The 19453-nt window shown below is 39.3% G+C and overlaps 2 protein-coding genes across 3 annotated transcripts in view; one reads left to right on the top strand and one right to left on the bottom strand.

Moving 5' to 3' along the window:
- The window catches only part of LOC127622469 (fibronectin type III domain-containing protein 1-like), a 58434-nt gene extending 56611 nt beyond the window's left edge, over positions 1 to 1823 (bottom strand). For both annotated transcript variants that reach the window (XM_052096572.1, XM_052096573.1), the window contains exon 1: positions 1690 to 1823. In XM_052096572.1, the coding sequence (XP_051952532.1) occupies positions 1690 to 1762 (73 nt within the window). In that variant the 5' untranslated portion in view covers positions 1763 to 1823. The remainder of the gene's footprint in view (positions 1 to 1689) is intronic.
- Positions 1824 to 5263: 3440 nt separating this feature from the next.
- LOC127621948 (otoferlin-like) overlaps positions 5264 to 19453 on the top strand; it is a 96880-nt gene continuing 82690 nt past the window's right edge. Inside the window, exons 1-2 of the mRNA XM_052095775.1 lie at positions 5264 to 5487; positions 14295 to 14353. Of these exons, the coding sequence (XP_051951735.1) occupies positions 5409 to 5487; positions 14295 to 14353 (138 nt within the window). The 5' untranslated portion in view covers positions 5264 to 5408. The remainder of the gene's footprint in view (positions 5488 to 14294; positions 14354 to 19453) is intronic.

The raw sequence follows: 19453 nt of genomic DNA, 5'->3' as shown, positions 1-19453 counted from the left end.
AGGATGTCTAAAACATCTGTGCTATGGCTTTAGACTAACTGATGACCTTTTAAAGAGGTTGACTGTAGATCCTGTACTGGCTCTAATTTGATAAAAACACTTGCTGAAAGCAGCACTTACAGCCCATTACCACTCCACATGCAGTGTATACTCAAGTGTACACATGTGTAGTTTATTCTGCCTTTAGATATTTTATGATACAGATATGTTATCTATCTATCTATCTATCTATCTATCTATCTATCTATCTATCTATCTATCTATCTATCTATCTATCTATCTATCTATCTATCTATCTATCCATCCATCCATCCATCCATCCATCCATCCATCCATCCATCCATCCATCCATCCATCCATCCATCCATCCATCCATCCATCCATCCATCCATCCATCCATCCATCCATCCATCCATCCATCCATCCATCCATCCACAGTTTTGACACATCCATCATCCATCGATCTGCACTGTTTTTGACCCCATCCATCCATTCATCCTTCCAGTTTTTGGGGGACACTCAGCAATGGCTAAAAGCTTCTGACTCATGTTACATAAGGCTGGCCTCTAATTCAGTGACTCACATAAATGTCAAGACCTGATCATGAACCGTTTTAATAAAACTGTTACCAGAAGCTGGACTAATAATTACCATTCATCAGAAAGAAATGATTGGAGACCCTGATTGGAGAGAAATTGTCTGGTCACTCACATTTATACTGGACCAATTTCAAAATCAATTGTTGTTTGCCAAACTTGTTCCAAACAAAACCCTGTTTCACAGATCAAAACCAGTACATTTCTTCACTGGACTATTGTGTGAGCCAGAGCATATGTCACAAGCGCACACCTTCTTACAAACCAATGCCAATCCAGAGTCAAAATTCTGGCCACTGAAGATATGTTTGTCTCAGTCACATTAGATCATACTTTTGGCACAGTGCTGACAGTTGGAAATACATTTTCAGTATGTCAAAGTAGATGATTTTAACCAAAGATCATTTGATCATGTTATTGGCAACCTTTACACAATTGGGAGTAAAACAAATTCATTTTCTGCCTTTGAAGTAATGACATCATCCACGATAAGCATTATTAATTCCCCCCCTGTACTTGAGAAATCTAGCAAGGAATAGTGAGTAATTTCAAAGACTGACAGTAAGACAGTATGAGTGTCATATTATGACAGTAAGAGTGTCATATATGCCTTTCTGAAACTTATTACAATTTTCAATAAAATGACTGTTTTCTTTAAAAACTTCAAGTAAAGCACCTGCCAATGACTCATGTCTAATCACTGCCTCACCTCTAAACTGATTTGAGAATTAGTTCTGAAATGTTTTGGTAAAGGTTTGACATGGTCTCCAAGCATAGTGCCTAACACAATAATGCTATAATAAGCAGGAGTCAGACCACAAAATTGACAGATCCACATGTGATTAATCGTGTAAGTGCTTACTAAATAATAGCTAATCATTACAGTAAAATATCACCACCAAAATGCCACCATAGAAAAATCCCTGAACATTTTACTAGACACATTTTTTTTTAAACAATGTTAAGTTTAAAATAATACTAAATAATAAATATCTTAATAATAACTGAATGCCCAAACTATTCAAAATGACAGACGCAAAGTTTTATTTTGGTCATTGATATTTCATTAAAAGTTATATAAAGATTCACTTACCCGACAGTATTGCGCTCTGGGTGCACAGTGTGATCAGGAGCCCGAGAAGAGCCCGTGCCCGTGCAGGAGACATTGCAAATAGCGCTTCAGTATTACCGTGATCCGATACACTGAGGCAAGGAGGGATGTGGGATGCTCGGATGTTTCGGTGCCTGTTCACATCGTCAGTCAGGCTCATACTCAGACGATGTCTCCCTCTTCAGGGGACGAACGGGACTTGGAGCTGCACAAATACTTGCAGAACAAAGCGATGGACAGCTTTTTTTTTTTGGTTTAGGTAAACAGGCTTTAAAAACCTCTTGGTAAAACGGTATATTGCAAAACGTCGATGGCAAAATTAGCGATAATAAAAACTATATGCATTCTATACCATTTAAGTGTGTCATATTCAGAAAATAATAATAATAAATAAATAAAATAAGAAAGGTGTTAATTAATGGGCAATTTGTGTGAGAGACAAGAATCTTCCTTAAAGTGCAAAATTAAGTGGATACGCTTAATTGGAAAACGCGTCTAGCTACTTTTACGAACTGAAGAAATGCGCACGTTTATAGTCTGAGGATCTTAGTTTTTCCTCAATAAGTAGATGAAAGAGCACTCACTCGTTTTTAAGATAATTGTCACAATATAGGCCTACAGTAACACACAGTCATTCCTCTAAAATAAATTATTTAACGTGAAAATGTATGCTATAGTAGCCATCAACGCTCCAATTCTAAAGTGTAATTTACCCGTGCATTGAAAGAAGTAAGCACCAAAATTAGGGAAATAACTGCAGAGAAAAGTGTGATACAGATATGTACTCTGGAAGCATGCAAACTTTTACTTTTTTTCTTCTTCTTCCAAGAAGCACAAATGAGAAAGGAACAACATATCATACAGTAAACTCATGTATTATACATTTATTTGTAATCATTTTGTATGGTGACAATCTTGGTTGTGTTGGACTCTCTGAGACTTCTTTATCTTCTTTGGAGTCATGCTGTCATTTCAGTACCATTAATGCAGACATGATGTAAGCTCTAATTAAATGAGAAGGGAAAAATACTCGTTTCACTTGAACATTTATGACTCCAGAAATTACCCAGAAGCTCAACATGAACGTAATTGAAAATATAACCCTTTAAACAGGAGAACTCCGAGCACAGTTAACCCCAAGATAAAAGACTCACAAATACTGGACAGCCATGGTCTCTTATTGTCTCATGGTGGCATTAGAGAGAGGCAATAAGTGCTGTGTGGGATGGAGTATTAAGGGAGAGGGATAAATGGAGAGAGAATAAGAGTAATAAGAGAATCCAAGACTAGTTTTTTAGAGATTACCCAACTTCAAATATATAGCAATTTTTAGTCATTTTAAAACTAAGCCAATAAATGTTTTATAAGAATCCTTCATATTTAGAGGTTAATCCAGTTATTTTGCTTTTACAGATGCATATTTCACCCTTCGTTAATACATATTTGAATGTGTTTATTAATGCAGTATGGTTAGAGTAAAAACAATCAAAAGTAAATAAAACAATTACAAAGTTATCTTTAATGGCTCTCAAAAAACAACAACAACAACAGTCCTTAAATTGGCTCTGGAGGGCTCCTTTCAGTTTGGCAAACAAAGTTATTAACATTGTAATTTTCCCTGTGCTTCTGTGACTGTTGGGGAAAGATAAGCAGTGTTTGGTGAAAGGTGAGCTGCTTCACAACATACGTTTTACTATTAAACACTCTTTCTTGTTCACTTTCTCTATTAAATTATCTTAAACACAGTTTTAAAATGTTCATTTGCCATTGAATTAATAGGGGATCACAAACAAAGTAGGACACGTTTTTTTGTGTTGTTTTTAAATATATAATTCAAATGGTGACATCAAAGACATCTCATATTTATGATGAACTTAATGCTGTTTTTAGTAGTGGAAGAATGGACACACAATTATATACTGAATGATTTGGTGTCAGTGTCCCACTTTACAAGTTGTCCCAGTTTGTATTCACCCATATCTGTGAGATAAAAGATTTGGACTATCAAATCTGGATGCCAAAGAGAGCACCACAGACCATGATACAGTCTCTTCTAAGCTCTTCCTTACCATGTTAAAGTCCTTGAGCTCCTCCTGCCGTTTAAAGTTAATGTTGTACCTGACCCAGTATGGCATGATGACGGGATTTTCTTTTATGGGAGCACATGGTTGTCCCAGACAAGCCATCTCTTTTGGTCGATGCGATGTTGGCAGAACGGGTGTTTTGGAAGTACTTTTGAGTTGAACTGCCAAAGGTCTCCTCATACAGGAATTTTGTAGTTGGGACATGTCCATTATATCCTTTAAATGATCCAACAATTGCACCGTTTACATATTAATTACCATGAAATAAAAAGTTGTAAAGTCATGTTGTTTGCAGAATATAGAAATATACCTTATTTCAGAGTAGAGCCATGTTTACATTTTGATGGGAATGAAAATGAGGCTTTAAGGGATAGACTACTCATCAATGACATGATACAGCTATCAAAAAGCTCCTGGATCACATTTGTGGATACATTTTCCACAACTCATGTAGTGGAGTTGATTGGTCTGCTTAAATTTCATTGAAAGATATTTTTTCAATGTTTCATCAGCGGAACAATCCAACAACACTTTAAACCACTGTACAACTCACTGAAAAGACTGTACATCTATCCTTCACAGCCTTGTTTTCATTTCCGTCCAAATTAAAAGATGGTGCTTCTGTGAATAAGGTATACCTCCAAGATCACATCTACTTTCTCACAACTCTTTTTTTTTCTACTTAATTTTTTTTGTGTGAATAAGTTGTTTACATTTTTTGCCAGCTGAATGATCCAAAAACACTTTAAACAACTGTACAACCCATTGAAGAGACTGTACTATTCCACACAACCTCGTTTTCATTCCCGTCAAAAATAAAGATGGCGCTGTTGTGAATAAGGCCCGCATCCACAAGACCACATACTTTTTTAAGATATTTTTTTCAATGTTTCGTCAGCTGAACGATCAACAACCATTTAAACAACTATATAATGTACTTAAGAGATATTTATCCCTCACAGCCTCGTTTTCATTCCCGTCAAAAATGTAACATGGCGCTACTCTGAATAAGGTCTGTCTTGCTTTTTTGCATTGATTTTAACAAGGCATAATTTTGTGGATTGTAGGTTTTGTTGTTATTAGTAATGAGGAGAGTACAATTTCCTGGATACAGCAAATCCAATCCAATCATAAACTGTCAGTTCTACATCTAAACGTAACCTGCACAACACCTGATGAGACAACAAATGGTTGCCTAGAAACCAAAGCAGTAAGAGCATGTGAGAAAATAGTTTAGTGAGAAGCGGTGTAGCGTTGTACTGTGTGCGAGCGCCCTCTGGTGGCTTAATTCATCATAGCACTGCGCTTCATGTTGAGCGGCGAAGCGCACAGTAGTGTGAGAGAGTCTCGGCGCGGATCTGACGAATGTGCATGTGCGCATTGTAAAGCGGGAGAAAATGAAAGCTCTTTAATTATTAATAACTCGTTTAAGTGTTATTGCGCACAGATGATGCTGCCTGTGCAACGGGAGGATATTTGCCCGGTTGTATCAGGCGAATTAGACATTATTTTTTAACAAGTTGCGCAGTGCTGGGTTAGATACACCAGTGGTCTTTATGATGATGACATTTTTTTTTTTAATCATCTGTGATTTCTATTAGATTTTTCCAAGTTGAAATGGCTTTAGTAGTGCACCTGAAGACGGTCACGGAGCTTCGTGGGAAAGGGGACCGAATCGCCAAAGTGACTTTTAGAGGTAATTAAAATACTTCTTTATTTCATTTAACACTGAGTGGGTTGGTATGTTTGCATCTCTACACTATTTATCTTGCATAGCTAATTTCAGTTTCTTACCCTTAAATCAGGTCTCTTTATTGTCTCTGCAGTAGCTACATATGACAGACGAATTTTTGGTTCATTTTGTGGTTTGTCGAATTGTAGCCCAGCAAGTTATTTCAGTAAAATGGATACTGGGTCTCTTTACCTAGGTCCACAAAAGTAGAGTACAACGCGACTAAAGGCACACCTTAAGATACATTTTCTTTTTTATGGTCAAATAAGATAAAGAGTGTATCAACATTGAAAAATGAAATGTTATTGATTATTGATGGAGCAACATAATTTGAATGAAAAGAAAAAATATCCTAACGGAAGGTTGTTTCGATCATTTTTTTTTTTTGTTTTTTAAAGGCGGCGATGGAGCCTGTGACCCTATACTTTGGGTAAAGAAAGGTAAAAGACCACCTGGTTGGTTAAAGTGATATAGTGTAAATATAGACAATAGTTATAGGTCAGTTTGTCTAAAATGAATTCACATTAGATTCATAAAGTTGCAACATTTAAAAAATGCTTAGATATTAGATTAAATGACCTAAAAATCAAACTTTGCACATTGCACACAATGATCTCATGGATCAGGGAAATTTTGCAGTGCATAATGAACAAGTGTTAAGGAAAATACTGTGGCATGGTTTACGTTGCAGTTTAGTGTTCCAGGAAAAAATAACATCAAAAGTGCCTTTTACCCTGGGGGCCTTAAGCCCTGTTACCCTACAAAAACTGCAGAAAGCTGTAAAAAATTGTTTCAACTTTGGGTTGTGTTATCTCCCCAAACAGTTTTAATCAATTACAAAAATTCATCCGTGAAATGGCATGCAGTTTGGCAAAAGTTAAACATAAAAAGAGTTTAAGATCAGATTCAGAGATATGAATTTATATATATATATATATATATATATATATATATATATATATATATATATATATATATATATATTAGGAAACTATTAATGCAGTATAACACAAACACAGAGTATACGTGCTGTGGGCTAGAATGAATTACCGAGGTGTAAGTTTATTGTGAAGAATCTCTCTCTCTCTTGTATTTGTACTTCAGCACCTAGGACAGTTGCTCAGTGTACTAAAATCTGTCATCATAGTCTTTAATAAAAATAGGGTATGTGTGAGGGTTGAGAATTGAGAAATCATAGAATGTTCTATAGAGTTAAATGAAGCGGAGAAGAGCGAGGACAACCATGATTATATTTAAAGAATGTTCTAGACCTCTGCTCAAAGGTTGCAGTACAGTTCAAAAGAGTAGCCAGTATGTTTCAGTATTGTGAGAATCTCAATCAACTAACTGATGTTGATGCCAGTTGTATTGTAATTGTATAATGACTATTAGCTCCCTTTCCTCCCTTTCCTTCCCTCACTTTTCGGCCTCCCTCTTATCTCCACCACCCACATATTACAGTGTTCTAGATTGTCTGGAACGGAAACCTTTTTTCCGGAAACACCAGCTACTGAGCTGTGTCCTGTTTTAAGGAGTTGCATAACTTATATTGAGTACCTTTTAAATGGATCTTAGCACAATGAAAAATCACCATGTGATATTCAACCACAAAGTATTCAGAAGAGATAGAATAAGATTGATAGTTGAAAACTAGTTGCAGTGAGACCCTTTGCCATACAAATAGAAGACAATAAAAGGAAATAGCTCATCAAAATAAGGAATCACATTTTGAGATAACTTCCATTTTGACTTATTAAAATTCCTTGAAAACATGGTTATTGAATATACTGTTCAAGATTGTTCTGTAGCTTTAAAAATGACCCACCAATTTTTATGAAGCCCATTTTATGAGGTTACATAAACATATTTTATCCCTGCATTCATGTTATGGTTAGCAAGCAATAGCTTCTTTGAATCTAGGATGTCAGCTTGATGACAATTGTTTAGTGCCTTTTTTCCCTTGTCGTGCTGTTCAGTTTCACTCAAGCTTACGCATAATGTACTTAAAGTTTAATAGCAGCATTTTTCTCATCACAGACTTATCATTCTTGTTTTTCTACTCTGACCTTAGAGGAAGCTTATTAGTTAAAAACAATTCTTCAGTTGCAGTTCTGTAATAGATTCTGATTCCTGTGCACAGGGTTTCAAAGATGTAGATCTTTACCTGGGGTAAAGGTGCCACTGTACAGTAAGCATTGAGCTTAAGCTGATCTGATTCTTTTATCACTGAGCCTGTGTAATCACCAGAGAGAACTGTGGCTAATTTTTTTATGGCTAATTTTAATTATGGCTAATTTTGCTCTTTTAGAGAGCATTTGACAGGTGAGCTTCCCCCTTTGGTCGCCCAGTCACAGGCGGATTCGGAAATGACGGACATGCTTTCCCGGGCAGCTGCGAGTGTCGAGCTAGAATGGAACCCTCCGCTCTCCCCTGAACGCTCACGGCTCGACGATTGGTATCTGGGCTTGCGGCAGTGCTCACAGCCACGCCCTGCCCCAATGCCTATCTTCCCGGAGGTGCATGAGGAGCTGACAAGGTCGTGGGAGGCACCTTTCACAGCCCGGTCCCGATCTTTCGGCTCCCCCACTCTCAGGGATTATTCGGCGATGCCCTTGGTGGACAAGGCGCTTGCAGTGCACCTATGTCCGCAGAAGGCTGCCACTTGGAGCGGTTCACCGAAGCATCCATCTAGGGCCTATAGGCTTACGTCGTCCCCCTTTCGGGCGACGAAGGTCACGGCACGGTCTCTCAGGTCGGCGATGTTTGTTCCAGAAGCGCCACTTATGGCTCAACCTGGTCAAGATGCCTATTTGGCAACACCGTCGGAGACTTTGCCCAGCAGTTCTCGGCTGTGAAGCAACAGACGGAGGCCATCCAACACATCCTGCCCCGGCGCGGCTCAAGATCCCGCACCCCATATTGTGTGTCGCCAAGGATGTCCCCCTGCGGCGGCTGCACCGGCTCCACTGTTAGCTGCAGTACCCAAACATTCAACAAAAAAGCACTTCTCTTATTCCCTGGGTAACATAACCGGTTTGTACGGCCATCACCCCGACCACCGTCCACCATTTCTCTTTGGCAGGTTCAGTGCCCCGGCAGCGGTTTCCCCACCCCTGCACACCAAGCTTTGGCAAAAACAAGCTCAACCCCGGACGGTTTTGACGGACCATGGGGACGAAACACTTCCTCCCGCCTCCTAGACCGATCCGCTGGTGAGTATCAGTAGTCAGGTAAGTGCTTCGATATATCTCGACTCAGCATGGCCACAGGGCCCAAACCCCGTCAATGTGGCCAATCTGGCTTGGACGCATGGCTCACGCTTTCCAACCTGGATGGCTGAACCAGACCATCCGATTCGGCTATGCGATTCAGTTTGCCAGGCGCCAGCCGAGGTTCAGCGCCATTCACTTCAACTCAGTGAAGTGCGAGAATGCCGCCACCATTCGACCGGAAATCGCTACCCTTCTGCGGAAGCGTTCGATAGAGCCTGTCCCTATGGCCAAAATGAAGAACTGGTTTTACAGCCCCTACTTCATTGTACCGGAAAACGCGGTGGGTTGCGGCCAATCTTGGACCTGCGAGTACTGAACCAGGCTTTACATAGTCTCCTGTTCAAGATGCTAATGCAAAGGCTCATTCTAGTGAGTGTCCAGCATCAAGATTGGTTCATGGCCGTAGACTGAAGGATGCGTACTTCAACGTCTTAAATCTACCATGACACAGACCCTTCCTGCAGTTTGCATTCGAGGGTCAGGCGTACCAGTACAAAGTGTTCCCTTTCGGCCAGTCCTTGTCCCCTCGGGTCTTCACGAAAGTCGCAGAGGCTGCTCTTGCCCGCTAAGGAAAATGGGTATTCGCATTCTCAACTACCTCGATAACTGGCTAATCATAGCTCACTCTTGAGACGTGTTGTGTGCGCACAAGGACCTGGTGCTCTCTCACCTCAGCCGGCTAGGGCTTCGGGTCAACTGGGAAAAGAGCAAGCTCCTCCAGGTTCAGGGCATCTCTTTTCTCAGTTTGGTGTTGAACTCAGTCTCAATAACGGCACACCTCTCCAATGAGGCATTCAAGCAGAAGACAGCGGTTCCACTGAAACTATTTCAGAGGCTCCTGGGGCATATGGCATCCTCAGCTGTAGCCACACCGCTTGGGTTGATGCATATGAGACCGCTTCAGCACTGGCTCCAGACTCAAGTCCCGAGATGGGCATGGTACCGCGGGACACATCGAGTGGCCATCACGCCAATCTGTCACCACCTTTTCAGCCCTTGGATCGACCTCGCATTTCTACGGGCTGGTTTTCCCCTAGAACAGGTCTGGAGTGGGCACATGTAGACCTGTTCGCCTCCCCAGAATCCTCCCACTGCCTGCTTTGGTACGCCCTGCCCCTTGGTATAGACGCGATGGCACACAGCTGGTCTCAGAACTACACAAATATGCATTTCCTCCAGTGAGCCTGTTTGCACAGACCCTGTGCAAGGTCAGGGAGGATGAGGAGCAGTTCATACTAGTAACACCCTACTGGCCCACCAGGACTAGGTTCTCGGTTCTCACACTCCTCGCGTCAGCCCCTCCCTGGCATATTCCCCTGAGGAAGGACCTTCTTTCTCAGGGACACGGCACCATCTCACCATCTCTAGACCTCCGTGGCCTACCACCTGCTTATGTAGACACGATCACTCAGGCTAGGGCCCCCTCTATGTGGCGCCTGTATGCCTTGAAGTGGCATCTGTTTGCTAAGTGGTGTTCTTCCCGGTGTGAAGACCCAGAGATGTGCAGTCGGCTCGGTGCTTTCCTTTCTGCAGGAGAGGTTGAAGGGATGGCTGTCCCCCTCCACCTTGAAGGTGTACACCATGACACAGTGGGCGGTAAGTGCTTAGGAAAGCACAACCTGATCATCAGGTTCCTGAGAGGCACCAGGAGGTTGAATCCCTCCAGACCATGCCTTGTACCCTCGTGGGACCTCTCTGTAGTCCTTCAAGGCTCCCTTTGAGCCCTTGGAGTCAGCGGAGCTTAAGGCACTCTCTCTGAAGACTGCCCTCCAGACGGCGCTCACCTCCATCAAGAGGGTAGGGGACCTGCAAGCATTCTCTGTCAGCGAATTGTGTCTGGACTTCGGTCTGGGCTACTCCCACGTGTTCCTGAGACCCCAACCGGGATCAAGTGGTGAAACTGCAAGCACTGACCCAGGAGGCGGCAGACCCGGCCCTTACGTTGCTGTGTCCAGTGTGCGCTTTACGCATTTATTTGGACCGCACGTAGAGCTTCAGAGCCTCTGAGCAGCTCTTTGTCTGCTTTGGCAGACAGCGGAATGGATGCGCTTTCTCCAAGCAGAGGATCACCCACTGGATCATTGACACCATAGCTATCGCTTACCAAGCTCAGCATGTGCCACCCCCGGCAGGGCTACAAGCCCATTCTACCAGGAGTGTGGCAGCCTTCTGGGCTCTGACCAGTGGGGCCTCTCTAACAGAAATATGCAAAGCAGCGGGCTGGGCTACACCCAACAAATTTGCAACGGTTAACGGTTTTATATCCTCAGGTTGAGCTGGTTTTGTCCCATGTCTTAGACTGGGCTAGCCTCTCCCTATACTTTAGGCAGTCAACTTGTCCCCAAAGGGCTGTTCGACACACAGTAGTCTGCCTGTCTCGCACTGCCAATCCACGTAACACAGTTCAGCTAGTTGTGGAATTTTTGTTGGGAACCCTAGTGTCACTACATCGACACAAAGTTGAGTGAATGACAGATAGGGAACGTCCTGGTTACCTCCATTGACATTGTGTCACTCCTGCCACAATGCTGAACTACCCGCTGAAATGGACCTTATTCTTGGCTCCTCATCACAAAACCTGAATGAGCGGTATGCACGCCAGCTCCTTTATACCAGTATGTCAGGGGGAGTTTCATGCAAATACCACTCGCCAATTCCCATTGGCCTTTTATTAAAGATCAGAGGTGTCTCTGGCTCCCAAGAGTGACACCTTGTGTCACTACATCGACACAACATCTTGTTCCCTCCATCAGGGAATGGAGTTTATGGAAGTATCCAGGACGTTAGTTCCTGCCCTCTTATCTGATTGGACAAGCAGTGTTCCAAGAGTGCTGATATTAAGTACTGTATATAACAGTCCTGGGACATTTTATTGTTTGTATCACTCTGTTTGTCTGTATATATGACAGGCTCTCAGTTTGTGCGTTGCTTGGCCATAAACAACACTTGATCCTGCTTTGGATTCAGTTGGAACTGTTTCATGGTAACACTTTACAAAAAGGTTCTATTTTCTTACATTATTTAATGCATTAGGTATCATTCATTATTAATGTTAGTTAACAAATATACAGTTGTTTGTTGTTAGTTCATGTTAGTTCATAGTGCATTAACTAATGTTATCAAATACAACTTTTGATTTAAAAAATGTGTTAGTATATGTTGAAACTAACATTAACTGAGATAAAATTAAAAAAAATACTGTAAAAGTATTGTTCATTTGTTAGTTCATGTTAACAAATGTTAACAAATGGAACTTTATTGTAAAATGCTACCATTTTTGGTAATTAAGAAAAAATAGATAGCTCTCTTCCTTGTTTTATTAAAAAAAACTAATATACCGTAATTTCCGGACTATAAGCCGCAACTTTTTTCCCACGCTTTGAACCTCGCGGCTTAAACAACGATGCGGCTAATATATGGATTTTTCCCGCTTTCACATTTTATAAAAAAAAAAATAAAAAAAAACATTCTGTGACGTGCTCAGGTTTTTGGCGGCATGAAGCTTTCATTAGACCAATGAAATTGCCGAACGGGTTAAGGTCAAACAACTTTTTTGTTTACAGTTTAGATTAAATCGAGCGCGCTCAAACTTCCCATCATTCTGATTACGGTAGTCATTTTGTCACCCTCAAGACACGGAGAAATGCATATGATGCAGCTTTCAAGTTGAAGGCGATTGATCTGGCAGTTGAAAAAGGAAATAGAGCTGCTGCACGGGAGACGTTGGAAACAGCAGCGTGATGAATTGACTCAGTGCAAAAAGACAACTAAAGCTGAGGCTATTCAACTCCGACACCGAAGGAGATGACTTCATTGGTTTCATGTGCACAAGAGGAGGAAGATAGTGACCAATGACTTTCTTGCTAGGCTACTGTTTACTGCAAATTGTTTTTTTTTTTTGTTACAAGCCGTGTGTGGCAGCGGGGGCGTGGTCAAGCGCCCGTCCGGGAGAGAAAAGCGGTAAGGGCGCTTACACCTGAGCTAATGTCTAACACCTGTGTCTAATTTCAGTAAGCGTGGGTAGAGCGGCATAAAAAGGCAGCAGAGACCGAGTGTGAGTGAGTGAGAGAGAGAGTGAGTGAATGACAGACACACGTCAGTCTAGTGTTGGCGCATAGAAAACCAAGAATTGAGAAACTTTATAAAATTGATTGTAAACATTGCTGTGGCCATTAAAAGCCTTACCTGGAACGTCAAGTGCCCTGTTTCACGTGTCCTTCTTGGGAAAACTGTCACACTGGCACCAGTGTGACAGTTTTCAGCACTTGATGTAAGCACCCTTACCGCTTTTCTCTCCCGGACGGGCGCTTGACTACGCCCCCGCTGCCACACCGTGTTTCGTTAAAGCTTATTTATTTTTGTTACAAGCCGTGTTTCGTTAAAGCCTGTGTAAAGTTAATTTGTTTCAATGTACCGGTAGGCACCTGCGGCTTATAGACAGGTGCGGCTTATTTATGTTCAAAATAATAATTTTTTTAAAATTCAGTGGGTGCGGCTTATATTCAGGTGCGCTCAATAGTCCGGAAATTACGGTATATATATATATATATATATATATATATATATATATATATATATATATATATATATATAGAGATAGATAGATAGATAGATAGATAGATAGATAGATAGATAGATAGATAGATATAGATATTTGTAAACCTACCAAAGAGGACAAGAACAAACAGAAATATTCGGACTGTGGGTTTATTTTTGGTGGTCTAAGAGACCAAAGCATTGAGAGATATCTATGCCTCTGTCATAAACATTAATTAATTGTGAAGTTTTTAATGTATTTTATGTAAAAATGAAATTTCTTTCATATAGAAATTAGGTGCATGCATAGTAGCATTTAATACGCTCTTTGTTATTTTTAACTACTGTATATTATCAGCTTAACAATGTGAGTGTAAAGTTGAAGTGAAAAATTAAAGGAAGGTTCCAGGTTCAATACAAATTAAGCATAATCTTAAGCATTTGTGGCATAATGTTGATTACTACAAAAAAAAAAATCAACTCGTTTAGAGCCAGTAAGGCGTTTACAGTGGAAGTTGATAAGGCCAGTCCATTAGCGTTAAAATATATTATTGTAGTATACTTCTATGCTTACTAACGTTATCTGAGTAACGTTATACCCTATATTACAACTTCATTTGCAGACGACGGTATGCTAACATGCATATTGTTTACGTCTTGTGGCTATAATTTAGAAACAGTGAGTATTTTAACAGGGGCCGCATTCACTTCCATTGTAAATACCTTAATGTGATTTTAAAAGTCAAAATAACTTTCTGTGATAATGAACATTATGCAACAAATATTGTTTATTGAGCTTAACTTGAATTGAACCTGGAACAAATTTTAGAACATTTCAGGACAGTGAAGCTTTGTATGAAACATACAATTATTAGGAATTCTTAAACTCAATAATGTTGATCGCAGATTTTATATTTTGCTCTGCCACATCTTTGACCTTTAACCTTGTTTATCTCTCTGTAGGTCTCTCCTTCTTCTCGCGGGTGTTGGAGAATTGCGAGGATGATGCTCGATTTGAGCAGGTCAGTTATTTTCCTTAATATATTTACACTGCAAACAATTATTTCCTAGACAAGTATTTTTGTCTTGTTTTCCTGTCAAATTATCTAAACTTTCTTAAAACATGATTTATTTACTTGTCAAGCAAAATGGGATAAGATATTAAGTCTTGTTTTAAGATAAATCTGACTAAATTTATTGAACTTTAGACTCAAAACAAGAAAAAACAAATCTGCCAATGGGGTAAGCAAAATAAACTTGTTTTCTCTTTAAATTAAGTTTATTTTGCTTACCCCATTGGCAGATTTTTTTTTTCTTGTAAAGAAAACAAGACAAAAATACTTGTCTAGAAAATCATTTTTTGCAGTGTAGCTTCCTCTACTAACTCAAGCTTGTTCAACTGTGACAATGACATGTAATCTTGCATTTCAGACCTTAGTGCACCAAAACATATACATGCTACAATTTTGATTCTGCTCTTCCAAAATATTTTGAAGTGAAGGAATCATAAGAGGAATCGAACATGGCCAAACGCATCACATTTAGCCCCACTGACTCCCATTATTGCCTTTTGCCATTTGCAGAGAGCCTAGGGCAAGCAACACAGCAGTATGACGTAGCAAGAAGACTGTGAACAAACTAATAAATTACCAGTAGACTGACACTAAGTCCTCTTTTTCACCATCAGGCCGAATGTTTCTGAGCATGGTATGGAATGGTTATAGTAGCATTTCCACTTGAGCACAGTTCGGCATGGCATGAATATAAACCGTTCTCAGACCGGAATTCTCAGCATGGTTAGCTAACCATACCCTGTCATTTTCAGCCTTGCTGGTTTAATGGCTTTAGTAGGTGTGACTCGTTTAGTGTATCATCATCGTTTTATTATGATGGTTTATCTAGTATGTTAGCCTACATTTATTTTTAAGTAGTTTTAAATATATTACTAGCTCATTTAAACTCAAAATATATTCACAAATACAATTTTCATACAATACTTTTATAATATTTTATTGGAACTTTTAACTTTCTGCATGTTTGTGTCCAGTGGCGAACACAATCCCTCAGCTAATTATGGTAAACCTCTAGCCTTTTTCTCTTTACTTTCCATTTTGCGACATGGGTCGTGTCTTTGTTGTTTGTTAGCAGAGTGATGCCAGGGCAGTCCTAACAACTGGAATAAGCGATCATCCTCCATAGCTCAGCTGCTCCAATGTTTACCTCTCACGCTGTCGCCTACAGACAGATAAGTTGTGTACATTCTCCTTATTTCACCGCACCACAGTGGAAAAAGAAACCATAACTGTGGATCAGCACGGAATGGTACGGTTTTAAGATGAGAACAGTTCAGCCCGATGGTGGAAAAGTGGCTTAATATAATCCTTTGGACACTTACGTTTGCAAGATACAGACAAACCTTTGACGTGAATGCAAGGGAATGGCAGGGAATACAACCGAAACAGGGAAGACATGGGACGATAATGCCACAGTCTTGTCAAACAAAAACCCAGACTTGAGAGAGACAGGATGTGACAATAGTGCAGAATCTTATGCTATTTCTATATCAAGGTTTAGAAGAAAAACATTTAACATTTTCAATGTGATCTCACACTTTTGAACCATACTATATGTCAAAATCTAATTGTAAGCAGTAATGTAAAGAATTAAATTAAATTTGGTTTTGCTTTCAGCATGTGAGACCTGCCTCTCTTTTGGTTTAGGTTGTTGATCACAAATGGCAAAAATATGCATATTTCTCATTTGAGTACAGTTAAAAGCAAAGTGCAGTTTCCTTTATGGTGACACAATTATGGAAGTTCTTGCTTGATTGAGAAAAGCAACAGTATGATCACAATGAGAGGATGATCTGACAGCATTTTACTGTGCTTTCTTCAAATGCCTGATGACCCTTCTGGTTCACCTCCAGCCTTTTCATTTCCTCTCTTTCCCTCTTTCATAGCGTTGTGGTAATTGTTTAATCATTACTAGGCAGTTAGTGAGTTAGCCAGGCTTAATGCCTGAAAGGTCAGTACACACTTCAAATCCACTAAGCCCACTCGCCACTTACAATTACATCATAGGCCTCATACCAAACCACATGAGACAGTTCAGACAACACTTTCTTCACTCTGACTTCCATTATGATATGGTCTCTCTCTCTCTCTCTCGCTCGCTCTCTCTCTCTCTCTCTCTCTCTCTCGCTCTCTCTCTCTCTCTCTCTCTCTCTCTCTCTCTCCCTCTCTCTCCCACATTTGCCTGTAATTCTCTTTTATTTAAGAGCATATTTGTGTTTGGCTACAGCATTATACTTTCATTGAGGTGTGTCAGGCAGGCTGGATCAGGTTTCATTTCAGAAGTATTCAATCATGAGATTTATAGTGTACCTAACATTGACATTTACATGCAGGAAGTCAGGTATTGAATGGTATCATGTAATCATCAGCCTCTATTCTTTTTTTGTTTTGTTTTGTTTTGTTTTACTAGTCTACTAGTCATTTGGAAAATTTACGAACATCCAACACTTCTTCAACAGGTGCCAGAGTAAGGCAAAAGCATTGAAATAGAACTGAAGAAGTAGATCCACCCACTGTTATACTATTGCCATTTATTTATTTAAAAACAACAGCAACGTTTCGATCAAAATGAATGCCTGATGAAGATAATTTTATCTAAACATTGCTGTTGATTTTAAATCAATAAAAGGGAATAATACAACAGTGTGTGAATCTATTTATTCAGTTACATTTTTTAAACACTCACAATACACAATGCAGCATCAATGGTCCTTGATGTTCCTGGCAAGTACAATGTTGCATTAACAGAGATGGGGATATGAATAGAAAATGTCTGTGCAGCTGAGATTATGCGGGTGAGAAATTGGTTTGCAAGAATGTTGGCTTATTTGTGAACACTTTAAAAGAACATTAACGTCAGACTCTCTCTGTCTCCACTGTGCATCCAGCACTGTTTGCTTCTAACATGCTTTGTGAATGAAAAATACTTCAGTTTCACTTTATTTTTTACTTATATATTTAGCAGAACTGTCAGAATTAAAACGTTAAGGCATGCGATTAATTAAAAAAGTTTTTCTTAATCGTGATTAAAGCACTTAACATTAATTCAGAATAAATCAGCATGAACAGTGGTTGGAAGGGCTGAACCATGTGTCATTGCATGTGTCATTGCAGAGTGTATCATGTAGAGTTCAAAGCTGCGGTTGACGCTTCACGATTGCTGTAGCAAAACAAATAGCCACAGTCTGGTGGCTGATTATATTGTGGTGGAAGAGAGTTTAAGAGATTTAACGCCCACTACAATGAAAATGCAACCTATGGGGGGACTAGTTCTTTCAATTAGTCAACCTCTCAATTAGACTTGAATTGGTGTTATTTTAGTGCATTTCTATCTTTATACTGTGGAAGGCTTTGTTTGGAAATGTTTAATAAAGCATTATATTGTTACATATTGTTTTGTTTTCTTCCCTAAGATGGAAATAAATGCATTTTGACATGAAAAGAAGTATATATAATGTCAAATTTCTGCACTTTAAAAAAATGTACGCACCGTTTCTGGACTAAGGAAATGTTGTTAGAATGTGTAGAACATGTGTAGAACAAGCGCAAATAAAGTCAAGATTAGATTTATGACTATTCGACTCGTGGCTGCAATAATTGGCTAATCGGTGCAACCCCTACTACAGTCCTATTAAACCTTAAAAATCCTCTTTAAAACCTTAGAAATCCTCCTTTAAATTTATATTATTCCATTATGATGTATCCCATTATTTGTTCATTCATAGCAGGCATATCATTGTTACTTACTAAAAACAACTAAATACAGCCCTAACCTCATTCTTTAATCTTACTGTGTGCAGCTGAGTACACCTTTCAGGTCTCTCACCAGCTGTAGTCATTGTATTCTCTCAAACATACTATTCATTTGAATCAGAATGAATCTGCATTTGTTTATGCATGAGCAATTATCATTTCATCTTCAACAAGCTCACAGATGCTACCATTGACAAAGCGTGTACATAATTAAACTGGACACATTTTAGCCGGTTCCTGCTCTTAGCATACAGTACCTGTTATAGTTGAATGATGCATTTTGTTCAAGTAAATTTACACATTTAAAGTCTCCACACAATATGTGTTTACACATTTTATGTAATATAAAATATGAATACATTTTAAGCACTCTCAGTCAGAGATTGTGTTAACCAGAAATGTTCTGTAATTTATGGAATTTTAAAAAGTATTGACGGATAATTCTAAATTCTTTGTCATATTGACAGATGAAAAATTAGTTATATTGTGTTACTTTAGAAATATACCCACAGTTAAGTATGCTAGGAATTAAAAGTTAAGAAAAGTTGAGAAAATATTGTTTTAAAACACCACTTGATAATAGACTAGGAGAGAGACAAGTCAAGATTTTAGGAGATAAATGAGAAATTCCAAGTGTAGTCTAGTCAAGCGGAGTAATGCTACATTCCATCCAACTTCCTGAAAGAAAAGTGCTATGGAACGCCACTTGAGGTCAAGGCCATAACCATGCCTTGAACATTGGGGGGACCAAAACATTTTGAAGGGTGGAGGGTCGTGGGTGTTGTCATAAACAATACCTGTGAGTCATAAAACCAATGGTACACATTGGTCCTCACTAAAAACGTTAAATGCAATAAAGGCCCAAAATTTGATTTTAAAAATATGTTTTTTTTAAGCTCACACAGTACAAGACAAACACTGTGTCTGCATTGCTTGCAATTCACCTGAATCAGTCATCTTTTCTTTCTTTTTATGCTGTCTAAAAGATAAATTAGATAAATTTAATTGATCAATTTCAATTTCTTTTCATCACTGATGTATCTGTAAAATGACATGTCTGTGTCAGCATGTCTAGCAAAAAGTGCACAAAACATATAGTATGGAAGTATTGAGAAAGTTCATTTTGAAAAAGTAACTGCATATGATTATGAACAACATAATGGTGAGTAAATGCATGAGTAAAATACATTTTCCATTTAAAGGTGAACTACTTTAAATGGTGGCACATTTTTTGAGCATAGACCTGACAAGGACATACTCAAAATAAAGTATCTTTTAAAGGAAGACTCTTAGGAG

Source organism: Xyrauchen texanus, chromosome 28 (genome assembly GCF_025860055.1).
Source record: "Xyrauchen texanus isolate HMW12.3.18 chromosome 28, RBS_HiC_50CHRs, whole genome shotgun sequence".
Taxonomy (NCBI): domain Eukaryota; kingdom Metazoa; phylum Chordata; class Actinopteri; order Cypriniformes; family Catostomidae; genus Xyrauchen; species Xyrauchen texanus.
Note: the sequence above shows the minus strand (reverse complement) of the source record. Positions and strands in the feature narration are given on the sequence as shown.